The sequence below is a fragment of the Diceros bicornis genome, unplaced genomic scaffold (genome assembly GCF_020826845.1).
Source record: "Diceros bicornis minor isolate mBicDic1 unplaced genomic scaffold, mDicBic1.mat.cur scaffold_225_ctg1, whole genome shotgun sequence".
NCBI lineage: Eukaryota > Metazoa > Chordata > Mammalia > Perissodactyla > Rhinocerotidae > Diceros > Diceros bicornis.
Window position 1 is genome coordinate 343,040 of NW_026691109.1, and position 26,683 is coordinate 369,722.

Consider the following 26,683-nt stretch of genomic DNA (forward strand, 5'->3'; position numbering starts at 1 on the left):
CAGCATGTCCACTCTCAGATATGCAGCAGTGTGGGACTCTCCAATGTCCCTTTGTGCTGTGTGAGTGACCCTTCTTGGTCTGTGACTGTCTCTTTTATTGTATCCTATCGGAGAAAGAGTTCACTCTGCCATGATGCTGATGTCACTCCCCTTTTGCCCATTTTTAAATTGTTTTTTTTTTTTAGAGTTCTACATTTATCCCTAAGTGCTTTATTTATTTATTTTTTACAATTTTAAATGGGATTTTTTTTTTTCCTGAGCAAGATTCTCCCTGAGCTGACATCTGTTGCCCATTCTACTTTTTATGCTTGAGGAAGATTAACCCTGAGATAACATCTACGCCAATCGTCCTTTATGTTTTTGGATGCGGGACACCCCCACAGCATAGTTGGTGAGCGGATTAGTTGTGCGCCTTGGATATGAGCCCATCAACCCGGGCCACAAAAGCAGAGCACACAGAACTTTAACCACTCAGCCATCGGGCCAGGCCCTAAATTGGGTTTTTTGTCTTTTGTTGTTGAGTTGTAGAATTTCTTTATACAGTCTGGATATTAACCCTTTATCAGTTGTATGACTTGCAAATCTTTCCACCCATTCCATAGCTTGCCTTTTTACTCTGTTGATTGTGTCCTTTGATGCACATAAGTTTTTAATTTTTATATAGTCCACTTATCTATTTTGGTTTTTGTTGCCTTGCTTTTGGTTTCATATCCAAGAAATCATTGACAAGACACGTGTGACGATGTTTTCCTCTCATGTTTTCTTCTAAGAGTCTTATAGTTTTAGTTCTTATGATTAGGCTTTTGATCCATTTTCAGTTAATTTTTTATATGATGTAAAGTAAGGGCCCAACTTCATTCTTCTGTGTGACATAGCCAGTTTGTCCAACACCATTTGTTGAAGAGACTGTCCTTTCCTATTGAGTGGGCTTGACATCCTTGTGAAAGATTATTTGACCATATATGCAAAAGTTTATTTCGGGGCTCTATATTCTATTTCATTGGCCTGTATGTCTGTCTTTATGCCAGTACTGCACTGTTTTGATTAATACAGCTTTGTCGTAAGTTTTTAAATCAAGAAGTTTTAGGCCTCAGCTCTGTTCTTTTTCAAGATTGTCTTGGCTGTTTGGAGCCCCTTGAGATTCCATGTGGATTTCAGGGTGGATTCTTCTATCTCTGCAAACACTGTTAGGATTTTATAAGAATTGCATTAAATTTGGAGATCACTTTGGGTGGTGTTGACATCTTTACAATACAAAGTCTTCCTATCCATGAACATAGATGTCTTTCTGTGTATTTGTTGCTGCTTTAATTTATTTCAGATACATTTTGTAGTTTCATTGTACACGTCTTTGCCTTCTTGGATAATTTTATTCCTTTATTTTTTATTATTTTTGGTGCTATTGTAAATGGATTGTTTTCTCAATTTCCTTTTTAATTGTTTATTGTTAATGTATAGAAATATAACTGAATTTTGTACAGTCATGTAAATTTTTAAAGTAGACATTATATACAGATGGAAACGTCTCCAGGACGCACTGTTAAATAAAAGCAAATGCATACTACAGAATAATTCAGTGAGATCCAACTTATGTAAATAAACTTATATATACATTTATATACTATTCCTGTATATAATGATCTTCTTTTTTTCCCCATTTACCCTGGGGTACATTATTCTTTCCTTGGAAAAGGAGCTTTCTCCTCCTCTATGCCTATGCTTCAGTCATTTTCTCCTAGGAAGCATTTTCACTTGCTTTGTATCTTGTGTTCTCAGCTTATCTATAATTTAGGTCAACCATGGGCCAAAGACACTTAACCTTGGTTTAAAATTTATAATTTCCACTTTTATGAGGGGAATGTTTCTTTAAATAGACTTTTGAAAATAAGATATAACAATCAGTAGCTGCTTTTAAACAAATGTAAAATGCAGGCACAGGGCCCCCTGAGAAAGGGCAGTAGAGGAGGAGTGAGGGGAAAGGAGAGTTACACTCACTGTGACGAGCCGATCTGTGGTATTATGTTCATGCTGGAATCATCTGTGTTGATAAAAGGGTCTGACTGGGCATTCTCTGGGGCCATTTTGTTCATCCAGGTTTCTGAAATCTGGGATGAGAGGCCGCGATCAGCTTGGTCTTGTGATATGTTCATGCTGGAATCACCCATGTGGATAAAGAAGTGGGTCTGGGCATTTCCGTCGTCCCTCTGTTTTTCAGGGCACCAGAGGGCTGCACTAATAGGTCTATCATGAATCCACTTCGAGTGCCCGTTTTCAGTCCAGCTTGATGTGTCTCTCTCTGCAAGTGAGATTCTCTAGTGTATCTCAACAGAAATTTCAAACTTTGTGATTAGTTGTCTTATTCTCATATAAAGAACACAATTTTTTTTCTTTAATGATTAGAGCTATTAGATTTGCTCATAACCTTGGTAGCTGAAATACTTTCTAGGCTGAGTTCAGTTTTGAACTTTGTCTCACTCTGCTTTGTTTCTGTGTATATTCCGATATATAGGAATAAAGATGCAAGATTCTGAATTATAGTATCTGACAGACTAGTCCCCAAGATTGTGTGTTACAAATGTTAATTTCTCATGTACTTAGTAGTTAGCTCTGTGCTCATCTTTGTCAGAAACTCGTGCCTATTGTCAACAGTAAGGGGGTAGGTAAGTAAAATATGTTTTGTCCATATCCAGTCTAGAGAATCGAGCAGCTACTAAAAATTATAATTTGAAGATGATGTAACAGCTTGGGAAAATGCATATCATCTAATCTAAGTGGAAAAGTGAACCTAAAAAAGGATGTTATGTATAAATAAATGAATCATAATTGCAATGTAAAAAAAAAATTTAATGGAAAAAAATCTGGAAGGAAGTATTCCAGAATTCTAATAGTGATTGTGTGAAGTTAGTGTCATTGGATTATTTTTCTTCTTTTTCTTTTTTTTTTCTAATGAAAATATAGATTATTATAACAACTTTTTCAAACATCTGTGGCCAACATGGAGCTGAGTATTTTTACTGGGGTAGTGTAGGATTATATGGTGATACCGTAATTTCATACCTATGCTTGTAATGTCAGTTTTGTCTCCTTTTACCAAGCAGTCCACGTATTCTGTTACCTCTGCTTCAGCCTTATTTATGGATAAATGAGTTGACATGAGGTGCTTTTCTTAAGCAGTGTGTGGAAAGTGTAAATTAAGAAAACATGTATTATGCTATGATATGAAATATGTTTCTAATAAAACTCTTTTGCCTTCTTATATAACATAAAACTCTGAAAATAAAGATTTGTTGGGAGTAGGGAAGAGGTTACAATTTCCAGCTTTTGAAGGAAAGAAAGAGGGGGAGAGTTTAAGGTGGCTCACTCCTTCACAAAGTCAGGTTAACCTGTCAGACGTGAAGGTGAGTGTGGGTCATCTGTAGCTGTCCAGGTAGCTCTTCTCAGTACACAGGCACAAGAGCACAAACTCTGGAGCCAGAGCACTGGGCTCACAGCATGACTCTACGTCTCTGAGTGACTGTGGGCAAATGACCTGTCCTCTCTCGGATTCAGTCTCCTCACCTGTCAAATGGAGATAATAATAGTACCTACCTCATAAGGTTATAGTGAAGATTAAATGTATCAATATATGAAAATAGTGCCTGGTACATAATAAGTAATATGTGTTGGCTATTTTGTTATTATTAAAACTAAGAAATTCTTCTCTATTGTATTTATATATGAGATGGTTGACATAGATAGAAAGCAGAATTTGGAAGCCAAAAAAACCCAAGTGTTGATTGCAGATGTTGATAATGAGCTGATTGAACAACAGAGAATGATATTTTCTTTGATACAGGAGAAAAAAAAGCTGCGACAAATGTTAGAGTGTGTTACCGCAGAAAAGGAGCAACTGAAGACTGACCTGAGGGAGAGTACTGACAGGGTGAGTTCAGCACCGGGTACTTGGTAGTGTGTTTTTATCTTTGTGTCTCCGGTTTTTACAACTTTATTGAGGTATCGTTTACACGCAATAAATGTATCTGCTGCAAGTGTCCAGTCTGATGACTTTTGACAAATGTGTCCCCTTGTGTACTGTCCACCCCAGTCAAGATACAGAACACTTCCACCCACAAGAAGTTCCCTCACACATCCACTTGTCAATCCTCACCTCACCCTCTGCCCCGTAGAGTCACTATCCTGATGTTTCTCCACCTCAGATCACCATGTCTCTTCTAGAACTTCACACAAATAGAACCACACAGCATGTGCTCTTCTGTGTCTCACTTCTTTCTACATGTCTTTTTATTGCTGGGTACTATTCCATGGTATGAATGGGCCACAGTTTGCTTAGTTTTTCTCCTATTGTTGGAAATTTGAGTCATTGACGCTATTTGACTCTTGAATAAAGCTGCTGTAAACATTCTTATACTAATCTTTTTATGAACGTATGTTTTTTATTTCTCTAGGGTAAGTATCTGAATGGAATAGCTGTGTCATAGGGACATGTATATTTAACTTGATGAGAGTTTACTAGACTCAATTCCAAAGTAGTTGTACCAGTTTAATTCTCATCAGCAAATTAAGAGAATTCTGATGGCTCCACATCCTCACTAAAGCTTCATATTATTGGTGTTTTTAATTCTAACCATTTCTATTGGGTGTAACCTCATTGTTTTAAATTGCCTTTCCCCAATGACTAAAGATATTGGGCATCATTCATGTGCTTATTGTGTATCTTTCTATAAACTCTCTGTTCTCTCAGTGATGTGTTGTGTAGATTTCAGTGTACGGATCTTGTACGTATTTTGTTAATTTGTTCCTAAATGTTTCTCTTGTATTTATGCTGTTGTAGTTGTCTCTAATTACATGTTTGCTTGTTGTTAATATTTGCCAGTATCTTCAAACCTACTTTAGGCTTTATTTTTATATTTAGGGGCAATATAATGTGTAATAGATAGAAATTAATATTTTGAAAAGTTTGCTGTGGATCACGGTAGAACCTGACCTTTTGTGTAATTTTTCATGTTTCTTGGGATTGTCTGTTTGCTCAAAATATCTGAATGTAAATAAGAATACAGACAAAGGTCATATTCTCTTCTCAGTCTCTGGATTGTAATGTTTTTTGGTCTTGATAGTGGAGAATGTCACTTTTTAAAGATAATAAGTAAGATTAGCCCAAGTCGTGCTAGCAAAGGACAGTTGCTATTTCGAGCTTGCTCAAAATCAATGCCCCAAAACAAGCCATCCCAGTGTATGAAAAGCCCATAATTAGAGTCTCATCATCAGTTGATGAAAGTGTAGAGATGGTCTCTTTTGGCTTAGGGGTAGAAAACAAGCAAACCTCTCATGATAGAATGTTAGATCCAGTTCTAATTCTCATGCTGCGAATGTACATTGAGCAATAAAGAAACAACATAGGAAAGCAGATTCTTGGCATTTACATGATTAAAATAAAGACTTATGTTCTTTTTCAATAGGTCTTTTCCAATATACTTTGCCATGATTCCTCCATTTTCAGGCTGAGGTAAATGCTGATTTTTATCTGATTTCTTAAATGTAACCTAGTATTTATTTTAATGTCAACTTTAAAAAAATTTAGGCCACTGAAAACCAGGAAGAATTAAGAATTCTTGGAGGTGAGCTTAAAAAACAACAAGAGATAGTTGTACAAGAAAAGAACCATACCATAAAGAAAGAGGAAGTGCTTTATAGGACCTGTGAGAAACTGGCAGAAGCTGAAGAAAAGCTAAAGGAAAAGGTGAATTTTTAAAGTTACCTTCCTGGCCATATTTCCTGACTAAACTTTTTTTGGTAATAATTTTTTATCCCAGTAGACCTAAATTTCAGAAATAGAATATGCCTCCCAGATGGTCAGATCTCACTGCTAATGTTTTGGACAGTTTCAGCTCACACGAAGATGTTGCTGTTGTCCTTTGTGAGGATTACATTATCCTGGAGTCTTGAGATGAGAGGGGGGCCTTGGTTCATCTAAACTACTCATGATATATTCACTCATCAGATATTTATTGAGCAATGCCATGGGCCAGGCTCTGCTCTGGGTGCTTGAGATACATTAGTCAATAAAACAAAGCCCCTGCCCTTATAGACCTGTATTAGGCATTCTCTAAAATGTAAGATTTGTCACTATTGCCATCCCTTAGATGTTTACAATTTCCTGAATCATTTCCTTAATGGAAGTAAGGTGCTGTCATAGTATATTTGCATAAGAGCTAAGACTCTTGTAACAATTGTACTGCTCCAGTAATTCTAAAAGGCACCCACTGAGAACTTTCTATTTCTTCTAAGAACAGTACCACTTGCATTATAAATAATACATTGCTGTTTCCATTGTGCTTCTGTTGAATGATGCTTTCTTAACATGTGTTCTCGTAATTCTCATCCCTTTGACTATAACCTAACTGAATTTACTGAAACCTCCTGTCTATTTCATTCTCCTCCTAAAGAAGTAAAATCAATAGCCTTATGTAAAAGTTAATGCTTCAATGTTTGTGTGGGCCACCCCCTAAAGACCTTGTTGGAAGTAAAAATAAATTATCCAAAAAGATTTTAAGAGATGAGGAATTACAGTTTGACAGCTACATCTGTATATTTAGTCAGTTTCTTTTTAAATTTTTCTCATATTCACTTTGCCTCCTTGATTTACCTAGTGACTCTATGCTAGTTTCTTAGGACTTCTGTGTCAAATTACCATAAATTCGGTGGCTTAAAAACAGCAGAAATTTATTCTGCCACATTTCTGGATCCTGGAAGTCAAAAACCAAGATGTCGGAAGACCATGCTGCCTCCGAAGGCTCTAGAGAAGGGTCCTTCTTGGCCTCTTGTTATCCTTGGCTCCCAGCTATCCTCGGTATTCCTTGGCTTGTAGCTACATCACTCCCATCTCTGTCTCCATCTTCACATGATCTTCTCTGTGTCTCTGCGTGTCCTTTCCTATCTCTTATAAGGACACTCTCATTGGATTTAGGGCCCACCCTAGTCCAGTTAGAAGAGCCTCTCATTCCTTAACTAATTACATCTGCAAAAACCCTATTTCCAAATAAGATCACATTCGGTTGTTATCTGAGTAACTGACAGTTTGAATCGGGTCGTTTGTGTAAAGAAACAGTATATGAATTAGCCTAAAATTGAAGACAAGCAAAGATTTGTCTTTACTTGCCTTAATTAATTTAGAAACTATTATTTAGCTTTCTATCAATATCTGTCTATATCATAATTTATTGTATGATTATCTCAAGATCCAAGAACTTCAGGAGAAAGAACATCAACTTCTTAAGGCAAAAAATGATCTCAGGGAAAATGCGCATCAAACAGAGCAATTTAGGAAGCAATTAGAGGTCCAGAATTCAACCCTGGAAAGTATAGAAGCAGAGAAGTTCAGGTTGACTCAGAAATATCTTGAAAACCTTGAAGAAATAAAACTTGTTACTAAGGAAAGAGATGGCCTCAGAAGAGTGGAGGAAACCCTCAAAATGGAGCGAGACCAGCTCAGTGAAAGCCTGAGAGAGCTGAAAGCTAAAGTAAGTTACACTCATTCCCCACCCTAGTGAGGAGACATGGGGTTTTCTGACAGTAGTGAGCCTTCTTTGAAATGAGGGGTACTATTAGTGTGCGTGAACTGATATAACTTTTAGGCACATAGTTTGGTATTCTTGAAAATTTTAAATTCTGCAACCATTATTTCCTTTATAGACTTTATCCTATATGTACACTTAATCAATTGTTAAGATAAATATATATTTATGTTTATACACACATACAGAAATACACACCACAAGGTTGTTCATTGTAGCAATTTGTACTAAAAAATGGGAAACAATCTAAATGTCCATCAGAAGGAAACTGGGTAAACACAAGCACTATGTCAGAATACTATGCAGCACATAATAAAACCATGGAATAGATTTGCACGTCCTATTATGGAAGCCCAAAATAACCCTTAGGGGGAAAAGCAAGCTATAGAATAGTACGTATGTAATATGTTTGCCTTTGGGAATTAGGAGTTGGTTGTGGGGAGGTAGGGACGGGGGGATAAGTTTGTAATTTTCTAACAACAAAGATGTAGATTAAGAAGTAATAGTTTTATTATTTATACTAAGAAAATATATCATTTTCATTAAGAAAATACTAGTTAAAATTAAGATATATCACTGTTTTTAAAATTCTCTAATGATTAAGAATCTGGAAAAACAAGAGGAACTAAGAATTGCTCACATGCATCTTAAAGAGCACCAGGAAATTATTGATCAACTCAGAGGGATTGTTTCTGAGAAGAGAGATGAAATATCAAATATGCAGATGGATTTAGAAAATTCAAATGCTAAATTACAAGAAAAGGTATTGGGGGAAGGGAGGCTTATTTGATTGGATATCTGACTTATTTGTGCCTAAAATCCTTTGGGGATGTAAAACAGTTTAGCCACATTGGAAAACAGCTTGGCCGTGTTTACTCACACTGAACGTATACCAGCCTGTGGCCCAGCATATACGAGTATGTACCTAAGAGAAAAGAATGCATACTTCCACATAAAGATATGTACAAGAATGTTCATATCAGCTCTAATCATAATAGTGAAAAACTGAAAACAACTCAAATGCCTATCAACAGGAGAACGGATACATACATTGTGATTTGTAAGTTCAAAAACAGGCAAACTCATCTAGGATGATCAAGGTCAGAATAGTGGTTGGCTGGAGTAAGGGGGCACCCAGGAACCTCATGGGGTGCTAGAAATATTCTGTATTTTAATCTGGGCTGTAATTACATAGACGTATACGTATGTCAGGAATAATTGAGCTATACACTTGAGGTTAGTGTGCTTATGTATATTATACCTCAAAAGAAAGTAAATTCTGTTGGAATTATGCAGAATATTGAGTCACATGGAAGCCTATTGTTTTAATCAATTTAGAAACTATTCCTGATACTTCCCTTAAAAACCATCTGTATCCTAACATGTTATTTTATGATGATCTTAAGATCCAAGAACTTAAGACAAATGAACATCAACTTTTTAAGTTAAAAGAAGATGTCAGTGAGACACAGAAAAAAATGTCTGAAATAGAGAAATTGAAGAAACAATTCAAGACCCAAAGTTTAACTCTGGATAAAATGGAAATGGAGAACTCAGAGCTGGCTCAGAAACTTCATGAAAACCTTGAAGAAATGAAATCTGTAATGAAAGAAAGAGATAGTCTAAGAGTAGTAGAAGAGAATCTCAAACTGGAGAGAGACCAACTCAAGGCAAACCTACAAGAAACCATAGTTAGAGTGAGTTATGCTCTTTCTTCCTATCCAGTGAACATGTTTTAAATACAAGAAGCCTCCTTCTCTTTTAAATCAATGGTACTGTTGGTGAAAATGTAAGTTATAACCTTTTAGGGAGACAGTTTGACAATATCTTATTAAAAATGTTTCAGCATATACATTTGTTAAGGCACTTACACTTTAGCAACTTATCCTACCAATATATTCACACATTTGGGCAGAAATACAGCAGCATTCTCTGCAATACTGTTTATGGTGAACAGACTCTAGAAGCAATCCAAGTGTCTGCCATAAGGCACTGGCTAAGTGGGGTTTGTCTGTATAATGGAATGCTAAGCATAAGAATGGGGCACTTTTTATGTGACATTGATCCAGAAAGCTGTGCAAGTGGTCTGAAAGGAGAAGAGCAAGAGGCCCAGTTCAACAGGAAGCAGGACTGGGATGGGCGAGGGGAGAGACAGGAAGTTTTACTTGATATCCTTCTGTACTGTTCTGATTTGGGGTGGTGTGGTGGTGGTTTTTAACTATGAACATGTATTTCTTAAGACTGTTTACCTAGTTCATCATTAAGAAAAGGTAATGTGTCTTTATATTATCATGTTTCTCAATTTCTGCTAATAATAAAGGATCTAGAAACACAACAAGAACTAAAAATTGCTCGTATGCATTTGAAAGAACACCAAGAAACTATTGATAAGTTGAGAGAAAGAGTTTCAGAAAACCCAAGTCAAATTTCAAGTACTCAACATGATTTAAATAAATCAAAAGATGAATTACAGAAAAAGGTATGTGTTTTGTTCTTTCGGGAGAAATTTTGTATGAAATTATTTGTCAAATGAGAAAGCAGATAGAAGTTGATATGTAGACATAGGTATGTGCGCGTATGTAACAAATAGACACTGTTTTCCTTCCTTGAAGGAATTCTGTTTGCATTCTAACTTTTTTTATACTTATCTCAAGATCCAAGAACTTCAGAAAAAAGAACTTCAACTTCTTAAAATGCAATATGTCAATAAATCTCATTTAAAAAGTGAATGAAATGGAACGATTCAAGAAGTAATTTGAGGCCAAAATTTCTCTATGAGTAGTGTGGAAATGGATAACTTACACTTGAGTAAGAAACTTCATGAAAGCCTTGAAGAAATAAGAATACCCCATCAGAGAGTAAATCATATGCTATTAGTTTGATAATTATGCCAAATTAGTGTAGCATAGAGTAGTTTGGTGGTGATGTAGAAATAGAGGAGTGGAACAGAGTAGAGTGTTCAGGAGTACACTCAAATGAGTATGAGAACTTAGTGTATGACAGTGGTAGCAGTCAACTCAGTAGGGAAACGATGGTTTACTTAGTGTTTGCATCAGAACAACCAGCTAGCCTTCTTGAAAACGTAAGTCTGGACTCCTACTTCATTCATTAAACACAAATAAGTTCTGGGTGGACCAAAAGAAACAGACATTTTCCAGGAAAACCTGCATGTGTGTGTATGTGAATACTCTTATACATATGAACAAATTCAGGTGTTTAAAATAAGGTATTTGTGTACGTATAAAAAACTGGAAATAACTTAAATGTTCATTGGTAGGTGACAGGTTAATTAGTTTATAATACCTCCATGAAACAGGATGTATGTATCCATGAAAACAAAATTATGAGACATCTATGGGTTGATATTGAACAAGATCTGGAAAATGCATTTTCAAGTTAAAAAAAAAAAATTAAAAGCAGGGGCCCGATGGCCACGTGGTTAAATTCAGGTGACTCCGCTCTGGTGGCCCAGGTTTGTGGTTTGGATCCAGGGTGTAGACCTACATCACTCATATAAAATGGACGACGATTGGCACAGATGTTATCTCAGGGCTAATCTTCCTCAGCAAAATAAATAAATAAATAAATAAACAACAACACAAAAAACAGAACTATATATTTGTTGTTATGGACCATCAAGTCAGCTCTGACTCCTGGCGACCCTATAAATGAATAATGTCCGCAATATCCTCTTCAACAGCCCTGCTCAGCTCCTATAGACTCATGCCTATGGCTTCTTTATGGAGTCAATCCACCTCATATTTGGTCTTCCTCTTTTCCTGCTGCCTTCTGCTTTTCCCAGTGTTATTGTCTTTTCCAAAGATTCCTGCCTTCTCATGATGTGCCCAAAGGAGGGCAGCCTCAGTTTCATCTTTTTCCTCCAGCGATAGTTCAGGCTTAATTTGCTCTAGGACCCACTTGTTCATCTTTCCGGCAGTCCAGGGTATCCGTAGAGCTCTCCTCCAACACCATATTTCAAATGAATCCAGTTTTTTTCCTGTGAGCCTTCTTCACACTCCAGCTTTCACACCAATACATAGTAATTGGTAGTATGAGAGTGTGGATAATCTTGACCTTAGTGTCTAATTTCCCTTCCTTACACTCGATCTCTCCTAATTCTTTCATTGCTGCCCTTCTGAGTCTCAGTCTTCTCTTGGTGTCTGGACTACAGTCTCCATTTAAATTGATGACTGAACCAAGGTAAACAAAATCATTAACAATTTAGACGTCTTCTTTGTCTACGTTAAAGTTGAGTACTTCTTCTGTAGTCATGATTTCTCTCTTCTTGATGTTCAAATACAGTCCTGTTTTGGCACTTTCTCCTTATGCTCTATTGTGTGTGTACTTTCTTCTTACACACTATTGTGTGTATGACTTACTGTTTTTATAAACTGTATTTTCACATGTTCTTAGATACTTAAATTTGCAGAAGGATACTCTTGAAAGAGTTGAGTAGTCATCGCTTGAGACTTAGTGTGGGTTCTGAGGTGGGGAAACTTACTCTTCCTTATGTCCCTTTGAATTTTTCCACATACTTGTATTTTTCAATGTAAAAACTAGGTAATAAAAAGAAAGAGAAAGATACGTTACATGTATTACTCTAAAGAGTCAATTAACAAGTGTACTTTGTGTGACTAATGTTAATTTAAAATGTAAGTGCCTATTTAATATGCTTAGCACCATGGTAACTAGTAAATAAAATAAACACTAATGCTTATGTAAAACCGGGCCATTTTTTAGTCCAAAAATCATCAGCTTCTAAATGAAAAAAAGAATAACTATGTAAATTGAGTGTCATTCGGCTTCTCTTCTATGCTTTGTTAATGCAATCTGAAAACTTAATACCCGTATATGATCACCTTTGTCTTAAACTTATATACTGTGATTCTGTCTCAAAGGCAGACCTTATATATGTGTGTTTTTTTAATAGAAAATTCAAGAGCTAGAAACTGCACTCCATGAAGCAAGAAAAAGTGCCAAGGACAAAAAAGAGAAGATTATAGAGATGCAGAGAGAACAAGAGATGACTAATGATGCCATAGATAAAATGCTTTTGAAAGTTGATGATACAAATAAGTACCTGATAAAAGCAAAAGCAATTGTCCAAAACCTTGAGGTAAGAACAAATTCATTTTATAGATGAAAGAGATTCTTTCTTTTATTGTTGAGCTTGGCAGATAGTATGGGACTCTGATCTTTTACGTCTGAAGTTCTATAATCAAGCTTCAAAAAAAAGCAAGTGACAACTTGAAAATTAAATGCAGGAGTATCTTTTCATGCAACATAATGATTACTTTTATCTTCCTAAAAAAGTTATTTTTAAAAAACCTAAATATTCTTTACATTTAAAAATATATATTTTTATTTTTCAAAGAAAATGCTTCTTATCTAAATATTTCACACTCTGTTAGATAAGTACATTTTACAATTCTTTTTTTTCCCTACTTAATCCCCTGGTAGCCTATGGGCTGAATCTGACCTTTTTTCTCTAGAGAGAACGTAGTTTAAATGTTTTTCAGCTTGTGTGCCATTACACCAGTCACACCCTTCTTCATCACATCCTTCCTCCCTCTCATTTTAGCCCCAAGCCACTTCCCACTCCTCTGTTACTTGGATCAAAACTTAATAGACATTTCAGTTCACTGTTCCTGCTTCAGTGGTCTTTTCATTCCAAAATTCGGAACAAGTCAAGAATGTCTGCTCTTTTCTTTATTTAACATTGTTCTGAAAATTGTGGTCCATTCAATGAGACATGAAACAGAGAGGCAAGAGAAAATAATCTTAATTTTGTTTTTAGACAGTTGCAGTTAGAACCAAAAACCAAGAAAATCAATTGTAAAGCTTTAGCATCTTTAAGAGTAATTAATATTTCAGATAGTTAAATTATCACATTTTTATTTATTAAGCACACATTTGTTGAGTACTTGCTATGTGTTAGTCATTGTTCTAGATGACATGTGAACAGTAATGGAGAAAAATAAAGCCTCCTTCAAGAGGCTTATATTCTGATTCAGGAAGTCGGAAAATAAACAAGTATATATGCGGGTCAAATGGTGGAAAAAGTGCAATGTAAAATCATTAAGCCACATAGGGTTATAGAGGTGCTGGGTGAGAGGGGGTGTGTGAGAGTAGGAATGTGATTTTGCAAGGGGAGATGAGGAGAGCCACACTATTAGGATGATGAGGTGACAGGGTGAGCTGTCTGGGAGAGAAGGGCCTCCTAGACAAAGGAAGTAGCAAATACAAAGGCCCTGACATGCAAGTAGTTGAGACATGTTCAAGGAGACAGCCAGAAATCCAGCATTTCCTGAGCAGAGTGGGCAAGTGATAGAGGGGGAAATAGAAGTAGCAGAGAGCCAAATCATAAAGGGTCTTAGAAACTGTTGTAAGTACTTTGGGTTCTATTCTGGGTGAGATGGGAAGTCATCAGAGGGTTTTAGCAAAAGGATAAGGTCTGACTTAATTTTTTAAGGGCTGCCCTTTGAAAATAGTATCCAGGAGAGTGTGTTTGTTAGTGATGTGCCAGCTACTACAACAAAGGCAAGCAAAAATGCAAAGGCTCAAACAAAATAGCTTATTTCACACATAAAAGTGTGAGTTCCAGGTTGGCGAGTGTCTCCATTCCACCTAATCATTCAGAGCGTCACATTCTCCCATCTTGTTTCTCCACCACTCCCTCGGTGCTATTTTCATCTGCATGGTTAAAGCCAAGTTGTGTGCTGTCCATGATCAGGCTCACAGAAAAGAGACAAGATGGAGAAGCTGAAAATTGTCTCCAAATCTCTACTCTTAAAGTCTTTGGCCCAGAAGTAGCACACATCTCTTCCTCTCATATTTCTTTTTTTATTTTTTTGGTGAGGAAGAGTAGCCCTGAGCTAACATCTGTTACCCATCCTTCTCTTTTTGCTGAGGAAGATTGGCTCTGGGCTAACATCTGTGCCCATCTTCCTCTATTTTGTATGTGGGATGCCACCACAGCATGGTTTGATAAGCAGTGTGTAGGTCCATGCCCAGGATCCAAACCTGCAAACCTCGGGCCACCAAAGTAGAGTCCATGAACTTAACCACTAAGAGACCAGGCAGGCCCCTCTTTTTCTTTTGTTTTTTGGGGAATATTTAGATTTCATTTATCAAACAGAAAGCAAAACGTACCTCTCATATTTCCTGGAGTCAGAGATGATTCCAACGTTTTTGGCCTGAGCAGCCGCAAGGATAGACTTGCCATTTATGGAAATGGGAAAGACTGCCAGAAGGGCAAGTCTGAAACCAGGGAAGCAGAATCAGAGTTCAGTTTTGGACATGTTGAATTTGAAATGCCTACTGGGGACACCCAGGTTGAGATGTGACTTAGGCAACTGGATGTATGAGTCTGAACGAGATCTAGACTTGAGGTATAAATTTGGGGAATCATCAGCATATAAAAATCATGAGACTGGATGAAGACTGCATCATGGAGAAGAGATGTGTGGTAAACAAAAGACACTGAAATGGAGCAGCCAGTGAGTGAAAGAGAAAGGGGGGTGGGCAAGAGAGAGTGGGTCCAGGTCCTTGATATAAGTGGAGGTAGTGTTTCAAAAAAGAGGGAGTGAGCCACAAATTTCTCCATGCTCAGTATAGATTGAGACAGGTATCTACAGAGAGGTAACTATCTTTCCTGCATACACTGAGATACTATAATAGGGTTTGCCATTGTACAGCGCCCATGGGGAAAGAAAGCAAATCACAGGGTATCCATAAAATCTTTATACAGCTTGACTATTTAAGAATTTGTTTCTGTATATTTTATAAATATTCTATAAAATGCAACAAAGTGTATTTAACTCAAGACTTGGCATAATAAAATGTAAATATATTAACTTTTACCCTATTCACCATTATTTTAATTTGCCTGGATATAGCTGTCCAATATAATATAGGGTTTATTACGTGAATATAGAAGAAAGTAATATGAACAAATGAATCATTAACAGTTTTGTTTAAATCTTAATATGTTTCCTCTGTTGTAGCTTTACAAATTATTTAGATAAAGTAGCAGTGAATTTGTTAACAATTTAACCTGTGCTAGAACTTTAGGGACATCCTGCACTATAGGAGAAAAAGATCTTATTTATAACGGGAATAAAATCTAAAATAAAATGCTCGAGTGACTAACCTTAACAAAAAATTTCGCAACATATATGAAAAAAACAACAAAACACTAAAAGGAAATATAGAAGAGCATGTAGTTTAAAATAAGAAAGATGTCATTTCCTAGATTGTAGCCTAAATACTGTACAACCATCAGTTTTTCCCAAATTAATTTCTAAAGTTAATGTAATTCAAATCAGACTCTCAAAGGAATTCTTTTGCTAGTAGACCAAGGAAACACAATCCATCTAAAATATGATAAATAGATGATGTCAGCTAAGAACGTATGTTTTCAGGTTATTAGTAAACTGTTTCAGGCTGTCAGTATTTCCTGAGTGCACCTTTGGTCCCATGCCATATGTTTGAAATATGGAATTCTCATTGTCTTTCATTTCTAAGTCAGCATTTCCGATTTTGATTTCTTTTACCCAAGAATTATTTTCAAACTGTTATATATACTAATTCATTTCATTATATTGTGGCAAAAAATTACTGTGATTTCTGAATTTTTAGAATATATTGAAATTTTTGTTTGGCATCAAAATTAATAAATGTTTTTAGAGTTCCTTGAACTTTTAAAACAAAATGTATACAAATTGATCAATGGCAGATAATAGAGAGCCCAGAAATAGATACACAAAAATATAGTCAATTGATCTTTGACAAAAGAGCAAAGGCAATTCCATGGAAAAGGATAGTCTTATCAATTAATGGTGTTCAACAACTGGACACCTTTCACAAAAAGTTACTTAATTGATCATAAACCTAAATATAAAGCACAAAACTAGAAAACAGCTAGAAGATAAGATAGGAGAAAATCTACGTGATCTTTAGGCATTGACTTATATACAACACCAAAAGCATGGTCTATGAAAGAAAAACATTGATAAATTGGACTTCATTTAAATTGAAAACATTTGCTCTGTGAAAGACAAGCCATGGACTGGAAGAAAATTTTTGCAAAATGTATATCTAATAAAGGACTGTTATCTAAAATATACAAAGAACACTTAAAATTCAATAATAAGAAAGCAAACAACCTAAGTAAAAAGTAGACAACAGATCTGAACATACACCGCACAGAAGAAGATATACAGATGGCAAATAAGCATATGAAAAGATGCTCCACCTCATATGTCACTAGAAAAGTGCCAATCAAAAAACAATGAGACACAACTACACACCCACAGTATCTCAAAATATCATAATTGCCAAAATCCAAAACACTGACAACACTGAATGCCGGCGAGGAGTGGAGCCAGGAACTTTCACGCATTGCTGGTGGGAATGCAAATGGTACAGCCACTTTGGAAGACAGTTGGACAGTTTCTTACAAAATTGACACCGCTCCAGCCAGTGACGTACTCAGGGAGTCCCTGATGTCAGCATCTGGTCCAGAAAGCCAGAGTCTTTTAGTGGTGCTGTGACTGAGTAAATGGAGGGCTCCTCCACGAATGGGCTCATCTGACCCGCTCATTGACCTCCTTAAGTTGAGCATCTCATTTTTGGAAGCTTGCACCTTTTTAGTCTTTGCTAGCCATTGTGTGTGTGTGCAAATGTTTTTATGGGGACTGGTGGGAAAGCCTAGAGGAATAAGGAGCTCCAGGGGTTCCTATTTAGATGGGTTTATTTTTTATTCAATATCTAATAGTAATCCATTGTATGGCTGTGGTAACAACGATAAAAGAAATGAATGATTTATTCATCAATAATAAGAAATGCACTATCAAGCCACAAAAAGACATGGAGGAACTTAAAATGCATATTGCTAATTTTAAAAAGCCCACTCCAGAGTGTATGACATTCTGGAAAAGGCAAAACTAGGCAAAGAGTAAGAAGATTGATGATTGCCAAGGGTTCAGGTGGAGGCAGGGAGGGGTTGATAGGTGGAGCACAGGAGATTTTTAGGGCAGTGAAACTAATCTGTATGATGCAGAAATGATGAACACATGTCATTATACGTTTGTCAAAACCGATAGAGTGTATAATACAAAGAATAAACTCTAACGTGAACTGTGAACTTTAGTTAATAACAATGTATCTATAATGGCTCATCATTTGTAACAAATATACCACACTAATACAAGATGTTAATGATCAGAGAGAAAGATAATGTCAAGATGGTGGCATAGGCAGACTCTGAACTCACCTCCTCCAATGAACACACTGAATTTACAACTACTCTTGGAACAATTACCCCTAAGAGAGAACTGAAAATGGGATATAAAGTATCTCCAGGGGCCGGCCTGGTGGCAGAGCGGTTAAGTGCACATGTTCCACTTCAGCGGCTGGGGTTCGCTGGTTCAGATCCTGGGTGCGGACCTACTCACCGTTCATCAAGCCATGCTGAGGCAGTGTCCCATATAGAAGAGCTGCAACTGTACAACTATGATAAACAACTATGTACTGGTGCTTTGGGAAGAAAAAACAACAAAAAAAAGGAAGATTGGCAAAAGATGTTAGTACAGGGCCAATCTTCCTCAAAAAATAAATAAATAAATAAATAAAACAACCCCCAGAAAAAGGGATGATGCTGACTGAGGTAGGAGAGGCAGAAATTCCTTATGGGAGAGGAAAAAACCACCTCCCAGCTGTGACACTTCACAGCTGGGAGCAATTCCAAGGTACAAAGCGTTCCCTGAAAGAGTGGAGTATCTGAGTGGGGGAGTGTTACTGAAAGAAACAGCTTTTGAACTCAGCACAACTGAGATAAGTGTCATAATACTTGGCTTTGCTGGCTACTAACAACAAAGGGGAATACCTCTGGAGAAGCTATTGGACATAAGGGGAAAGAAAAGTCTGCTCTTATAGGGCCCACACACAAATTCACCTGTTTTGGAAAGCAACCTAAAATCACCAGAAAGATGCACATTCCTTTGGCGATAAGAGAAACACCTGATATGAGCTGGGCGCATCTCAGTGAGAGATGTAGAGAGTAGTGAGCAAAAACAGACACAGAGATCAACAGAACAGAATCGAGAGCCCAGAAGTAAACCCAGATAGCTATGGACAGCTAATTTTCTACAAGAGCGCCAAGAACATAGAATGGAGAAGGGAAAGTCTCTTCAATAAATGCTGTTGGTAAAACTGGACAGCCACATGCAAAAGAATGAAAGTAAACCATTTTTTTACATCACACACAGAAATTAACTCAAAAATGGATTAAAGACCTGAAACCATGAAACTTCTCGAAGAAAACCTAGGCAGTATATGCTTTGACATTGGTCTTAGCAGCACATTTTCAATTACCATGTCTGACCCAGCAAGGGAAACAATAGAAAAAAAGAGGGGCCTACATCAAACTAAAAATCTTCTGTGTAGCAAAGGAAACCATCAACAAAACAAAAAGAGGACCTAACAATTGGAAGAAGATATTTGCAAGCCGTGTATCTAATAAGGGATTAATATCCTAAATATATAAAGAACTCATACATCTCAACAACAACAAAAACTAACAACTCAAAAAACGGGGGTAACATCTGAACAGACATTTCTCTAAAGAAGATATACAGATGGTCAACAGGCACATGAAAAGATGTTCAACATCACTAATTATCAGCGAAATTCAAATCAAAACTACAAAGAGATATCACCTCACGCCGTCAGAATGGCTATAATTAACAGGACAGGAAACGATAAATGTTGGAGAGGAGGGACCTCTCATACACTGCTGGTGGGAGTGCAAACTGGTGCAGCCACAGTAGAAAACAGTATGGAGATTCTCAAAGAATTAAGAATAGAACTGCCATATGATCCAGCTATTCCACTGCTGTGTATTTATCCAGAGAATGTGAAAACACTAATTTGAAAAGATATATGCAGCTCTATGTTCATTGCAGCATTATTCACAGTAGCCAAGACTTGGAAGGAACCTAAGTGTCCGTCAAGGGAAGAATGGATAGAGAAGATGTGGTATATATACACAAAGGAATACTACTCAGCCATAAAAATGGATGAAATCTGCCCATTTGTGACACCATGGATGGACCTTAATGGTACTATGCTAAGCGAAATAATTAAGAGGGAGAGAGTCAAATACCGTATGATCCCACTCATAAATAGAAGATAAAAACCACAACAAAGAAACACATAGGGAGAGATTGGATTGGTGGTTACCAGAGGGGAAGAGTGGAGGAAGGAGTGTGAAAGAGGTGATTAGTTACATGTGTGTGGTGATGGATTGTAATAAGTCTTTGGGTGGTGAACAGGATGTAGTGTACACAGAAATTGAAATATGATGTACACCCTAAATTTTTATAATGTTATAAGCCAAAGTGACCACAATAAATAAATTATAAAATAATAGTAAAAGGAGAATCTAGGAGGAGAACAAGGGTATATGGGGACTCTGTGTACTCTGCTCAAATTTTCTGTAAACCTACAATTGCTCTAAGAAATGAAATATATTTATTAAAAAGATTTATATATATGTTTGTATGATATATGAATAATTTTTTTTCTCTGAGTAGGAAGTAGATACATTTATACAACTAGATAGAACTGTCCTTGAGTATGGAATATCTCCAATAATGTTATATAATAATTTGTGCCTTGAATTCAGTTCTACTTTGATATTTATATTGTTGTTCATCTCTTCTCATTTTCCTCATTTCCCTTTGTCTACCCATTTTGTTCTTTTCAACCTTTATGTTTCATTTTGTTTAGGTATATTGTTTATCAATTGGGAAAATATTAGTTTTAAGAAATGAGTTATAGGTTTTCTAATTACACATTACCATCCAATAGCTTCAAATATACTTCACATCAAATATCTATTTGCTATTCATTTTAGGGTTAAGAATTGTGCCTTTCCTGTTTTTGTATATTTGTAGTTTGCTGTTGTAAAATGTTCTTACCAGATCAAGGTAGTCAACAAGACTTTGAAACTTCTCTAAAATTACTTTATTTGTCCTTTCTTTAAAAAATTTAGGAAAATGTTGCTTTAACAGCTAAGCTCTCTAAAGAAGTAGAATATCTGCAGCAAGCTGGTGAAAGTAGACCTAGAGAAGAAGAGAAATGCCAAGAAGTTGGAGAAGGAGTATGTCTTTGTCTCAATTGACTATGACTTCAATAGCTTAAATTTCCCTTCTAAACTGTCTAAATTTCTTTGCATTAGTTAACTTTTTAAAATATATTAAGATATTATTATTGCTTTTTGTAAAATAAATACAAACATCTACAGATTTCAAATTTATTAAATTCTCTTTACGAATACAAAGATTTTAAAAACAAGCACAATTCTGATCAATGACTAACATACTATGTCTTTGGATGCTTCTTGCTCAGTAATATATAACCAGCTTAAAAATGGCCTTATGGGGGCCAGCCCGGTGGCACAAGCAGTTAAGTGTGCACGCTCCACTATGACAGCCATGGGTACCCCGGTTCGGATCCCGGGCGCGCACCCACACACTGCTTGTTAAAACGATGCTGTGGCAGCATCCCATATAAAGTAGAGGAAGATGGGCACGGATGTTAGCCCAGGGCCAGTGTTCCTCAGCAAAAAAGAGGAGGATTGGCATTGGATGTTAGCTCAGGGCTGGTCCTCCTCTCCAAAAAAATAAAAAATATATGGCCTTATATTTGAAGGTGAGTATTCAGAACGTGTGCATGTCTTTAGTTGTTTGACAAAGCTTTTTGTTGGTTCTCTTAATTTTATTTTTTAATTCCTGTTATGTTTTTGTGTAAAGGTTGTATTTCCTTTTATTTTTTTAATTTTGTTTTGTTTTGATGAGGAAGATTAGCCCTGAGCTAACATCTGTTGCCAATCCTCCTCATTTTGCTGAGGAAGATCGGCCCTTGGCTAACATCTGTGCCCATCCTCCTCTACTTTATATGGTACACTACCAGAGCACGGCTTGATGAGTGTTGCGTAGGTCTGCGCCCACTTTCTGAACCTGGGAAGCCTGGGCCTCCGTAACAGAGCATGTGAGCTTAACCACTACACCACCAGTTCCGCCTTTGTATTTCCTTTTAAATTGTAGTACTCAGTGCCCAAGAGCATATCCTCTTTTTATTGATTTATTTACATATAGTATCACATATAACAGTGTTCCTAAGGTCCTTTGTGGTGTAGCATAATGAAAAGGAAATTAAACAGAGAGTCAGGGAATCTGAATTAGAAATATAATGTTGCCAATTATTAATGTCTCCGGTCCTCACATTCATAATCAATAAAAGGATAGGTTTGTATTAGAGCATTTCTTAAGATACCCTCTGACTCCTAACACTTTTTGTTCTTCCTATAAGTGTTTAATGAATGAATATTAAGTGACGATATCTAATTTTGCCCAAAAAGTAGCACTCTGAATCTTCATGCGTTCTTCATGCGTCCTCACCAGACTCATCATCTGAGTCGATAGGACTGTTGGCTTTCATGGAGTTTATACCTATTAAATTCATCATTATAAAAAGCATTTTGACTTACAGGATAGAATCAGCAGATAGTTTCAGTCTCTAAGAAAGGCAGAAAGTCTCATAAATTAGCATTGCCAATTCATGCTCAAACAGTTCACAAAATGTCTTTCTCTACTGGGCCCAACAAGCAGAATTTGGCCTCTGACTGTGTCATCTCAGATCAGAGCTGCAGCATGGGTTTGCTTGCCTGACCATGTAGACAGGAAGCTGCTTTTTGCCTTTGTGCTCTGGTAATTTCTGTAGCTTCAAGATGTTTCTAGTGCTTCATGGTAACGACCCAATTATTTGTTTTATGGTGCCCCCAAATGTAATTTTGCTCAATATCCAATTAATAGCTATTGGGGTTTCAGAAATTTAAAAAGAATTGGTATCTTAATGATAAAAAAAATATCCCCTGCAACCAAACAGAACATTTCCAATTTGATGGTGTTATTTATAGCTTTCAAGTGTGTGATATCAGGAGGGTATCTTGGGGACTTATCTGCTGCTGCTTAAGTATACTATGTCAATGTGATGTATCTTATCAGGAAATTCTTGACAGCAGTTCTGTTTATTCTTCCATTAAAATTAGTTGCTGGCATTTTACATATTTCTGTTGTTCTTAATAGAATTACTCCTACAGAAGCTGCTGTCGAGGATCAAAAGATGCAAGGAGGTGACTGAGATGTAATCTTAGAGGAAATCAACAGGCCCAAGAAACTTCAAGTAAGTAGAAAATGCTGATACTTCCTGATGCTTTCCATCTCACTTCTCAGCATACTTACACATTTGAAGACTACTATTATATATGAGACAGTCAAGAATAAACCTAAGTTAATCACTAATTTAGAAAGAATTATCTTTGAAGGGAACTCATTGGGATCATATATATCCTGTGACATCTCCTTAGTTTGCTGTATTCTCAACTATTTATCCATTATAGCTTCTGGAAAAATATGAATTTTACCCTTGCATTGTCACATCTTTACATATTGGTGAAGATACCTTCAGTACTACAAAAGAATGACTTAACTATCAGGGTAGAAGATCCCTTCCCAATAAAAATACAAGCATGTCTTAATAGATTTTAATCATGTGCACCATAAAAATATAATCAGTACACAGTAAAAATAAGTTAATGTTATCCTACTTGTTCTTAATACTGAAAATACAGCATTGATGATCACTGGCAAACTGAAGCTTATCTTAGGCACTGTTTTCAAATCCAATGATCCAATTTCTGCATATCCATTCCTCAAACTACACCTTTTCCCATTTTTCTACCTCCTGTGTTGCATTTGAAGAAAGAGAATCCTGACCAGCCATTGGGGCAGCTTTGTGTAGTGGGACCATCACTGAGCTAAAGTCAGAAATGAGTCTCCAGGCTGAGGACCCTCACACGACGGCCTGTGCGCTCGTGAGGATGACAGCTGACCGTCTAGATTATCCATAGACTTGTAAGGGTCAGACTCAGAGTCGTGTGTGAAAGCACGCTGAACATGCTAGCTGTCGTCAAACGTAAGATGATATCTGTGTATGTTATTGTCCACTCATTTAAAAAAAAAATAGAGATAGTGTTAAAGATGTCGTCTAGTATGTATTTAGTGTGAACGGCCCTAGTGTCTATCGCAGGACAGTCGCAGCTCCTACCTGGAAAACTTCAAGGGATAAAAATGAAACTTTCGTTCTTACAGAATCATCAGGAACATTACTTTTGATTTTTAAGTGACTTTCAGGTATATATTGTACCTGAATTCAAAATAATTCAAAAGAAATGGACATTGAGAATCTTCCCCACACATTTTGCCATTCCTGTGTAAATAGTCCATGACCCAGTGGATTATTCCACTTTATAAACACCTCACAGTTTTCTGCAATTTTACCTAAATTTTACAAAACAGTTCTTTTACAGACATAGTATAAAATACTTAATAATGTATGCTTTATCATTCTAAGGTTTATTTAGTTAACGAATATGTGTTGAGTAGTGACAGTACACTGAATGACTGGCGGTGGACCCCACACAAACTGTGTCATGGAAGAAGCCCTCCAGGTGTCCCCACTGCTGTGGAGAGTGACAGAGAGGGACAGCTCTCCCTGCTGTCATCACGGGGACAGAAACCACTGCTGTGGAGGTGGACAGTGAGGGACAGCTCTCCCTGCTGTCATCACAGGTGACACCCCACTGCCGTGGTGGGTGACAGAGAGGGACAGCTCTCCCTGCTGCCATCACTGGGACAGATCCCACTGCCGTGGAGGGTACAGTGAGGGACAGCTCTCCCTGCTGCCATCATGGGGACAGACTCCAATGCTGTGGACGTTGACAGTGAGGGACAGCTCTCACTGCTGCTGTCACAGGACAGACCCCACAAATTCAAATGTTTAATTCCTTTTGTCAATATTTGGATCTCTCTGTAACTGTTTTTAAGTGAAATAAGTAAAGGAGTAGTCTAGAGGATTATATAAATCAAAAACTGACCAACTCAGAATTCAAGGACATAGTCTCTAATATATCAGTCTAAAATATTTTAATGTCAGTTCTTAATTTTAATTATAAAAGGTATTCTGAATTATCTCAACAACTTAAAATACTTGATAAGAGCGGTTACGCTAGATTCACTTTTATGAATATAATTATTTGAAAATAAATATTGTTTATAAAGAAATAGATGTAGCTGTAGTGCTTTTTAAAGGCTCAAGGGAATTTTTCTGAAGATGATAAATATTCTCTAAAATACACACTATTTGTTTAGCATAACGGTTTTTTTTTCCTAAAAATAGGTCAAAAGAAAATCAAACTCAATTAATTAATGTTTGATTCACTTTGAATCTTCAGTTGATGCATTCTGAATAAGACTTTATTACTTCTCGGTTTTATGTGCAACAGGGTTTTCTTAACAATTCATTTTGTCAGAAAATGGGGAATAAACTTCTCCAACTCTGCTGAAGTGAAATATACATTTTTAATGACCAAACCTGAGGAAGTTAATGACCACATTGACATTTTTCACTCTTCACGTCTCTACGGTTTTAACATCCTGTCCACCGCCAGTCGTCCTTGCTTTTTGTGTATTTTTTAGGAGATGACTTTTGTTTTTTATTTTTTTCTCAGAAGAACAAAAACCTGGAGTTGAGCAAGTGGATCCTCATCGGGTCCCCTGTCACACGTCGTCAGGAAGAGCTGTGCCTACGTGCCAGACTCAGTAGACCCCTCTCCCATCACTTTCCTGGGGACTGGTGTCCCTTGTTTGGAAATGACTGTATCTGTTACTTTATTTGTCTGTCATTGGTAGCGATGTCAGCCTCTAACTTAATTTCAATTCAGTTGTCACTTTGCTACTAGAGTTAGAAGATGAAGGAATAGGAAATTAAGGCATTCCAGTAATTTAGAAAAGTGACAGCAATACCTTCTTCCTGAATGTGGTAATACTTTAGAAGCTGGATTGTTTTATTTCTTTATATATTATTGTAAATAATAAAGTCATTGAAGGAAATTTCCAGTCTCTGTGTGTATATTTCATTAATGTAAAGTTATCCACACGTGACTTAGATAATACATCAATTAATATATAGCATCATTTAATTAACAAAATTATACACTCTTTTTTTAATACTTTACACATTCAGTAAATGTTTAATTAGTAGCTCCAGTAACAACTCCACATAAGGTTAGTTAATATTTCTCAGTGGGGTACTCAGGCTGTATTTGGCTCTCCTCTCTCATTTGTTGACTGAATTTTGCTGTGAAAATATACACGCCTTCTGGATTTAAGTTGTTAAAGGATCACAGGTGCTGGGACCTCTCCAGTTTCTAGTCTTAATCTTCCTTTGCTGTAACAACTGCAAGACATCTGTCTCCCTTTTCTGTTGCCCACCCACCCCACACCATGTACCAGCACTCTCACTTGGTTGGCTTGTTACTTGACTTTATGCTCTATTTCACTTCACTCACAGCTGGAGGAACCTCATCGAACATTTATTCCACCCTTTCATTTTAGACATGAGCAGCCAGCACCAATATCTTTCAAAGTAATATTCCTAACACTGGGGTCACCACAAACACATAAGGCATCTGTGGATAGCTTCACACGGTCTGTAAAACCTCTGAAATTTTATGTTCACTTTTGTGTGTGGATTCATTTTTCTAGGATAGTAGGGTCCATTCTTTCTTTTAACATACTCTCCGAGGGGTCTATTACCCTACAAGAGGTTAAGAACTATGGTTTTACAAAGTATCCGATATTACTTTTGTTTCACGTGACTTTGAAAAACCACATAAAACAGCAAGTTGCATAAGGTTCAGAAAAGAGTTAGTGATTTCAAGACATTCCTGGCTCTTTGGCAAGAAGACTCATTCAAAGGAAGAGATTATGAATTGCATCTAGCAAGACTTTCAAGTCTATGGATTGGAAAATTTCCCTTACCTTAACATCCTGTCATAGGGTTCACTAGGGTGAAGGGGAAATTTTCCCTTCCTATAATCCTCTCCCGCAGGCATGTCCCTCGGCAGTCTTGTTTGTTCTTTGCACCCAAAAAAAAAACACTGACACAGCTGAAGGTCTGATTCTTTACTATGTCTGCTCCTCCAC

General features: G+C 36.8%; 1 protein-coding gene and 2 long non-coding RNA genes across 3 annotated transcripts; all 3 read left to right on the forward strand.

Annotated features, from left to right (window-relative positions):
* Window positions 1-3,721: 3,721 nt before the first annotated feature.
* LOC131402682 (centromere-associated protein E-like) lies at window positions 3,722-20,702 on the forward strand. Its single transcript, XM_058537284.1, has 4 exons — window positions 3,722-3,922; window positions 12,502-12,687; window positions 20,629-20,664; window positions 20,697-20,702. The coding sequence occupies exons 1-4, from the start codon at window positions 3,722-3,724 to the stop codon at window positions 20,700-20,702; spliced, it is 429 nt and encodes a 142-aa protein (XP_058393267.1).
* Window positions 5,683-9,981, forward strand: LOC131402681 (uncharacterized). The gene is made up of 3 exons (XR_009218887.1): window positions 5,683-5,737; window positions 8,978-9,268; window positions 9,892-9,981. It is a non-coding gene; the product is annotated as an uncharacterized LOC131402681 (long non-coding RNA).
* Window positions 20,701-25,582, forward strand: LOC131402685 (uncharacterized). The gene is made up of 3 exons (XR_009218890.1): window positions 20,701-20,736; window positions 22,738-22,820; window positions 25,207-25,582. It is a non-coding gene; the product is annotated as an uncharacterized LOC131402685 (long non-coding RNA).
* The last annotated feature ends 1,101 nt before the right edge of the window (window positions 25,583-26,683 follow it).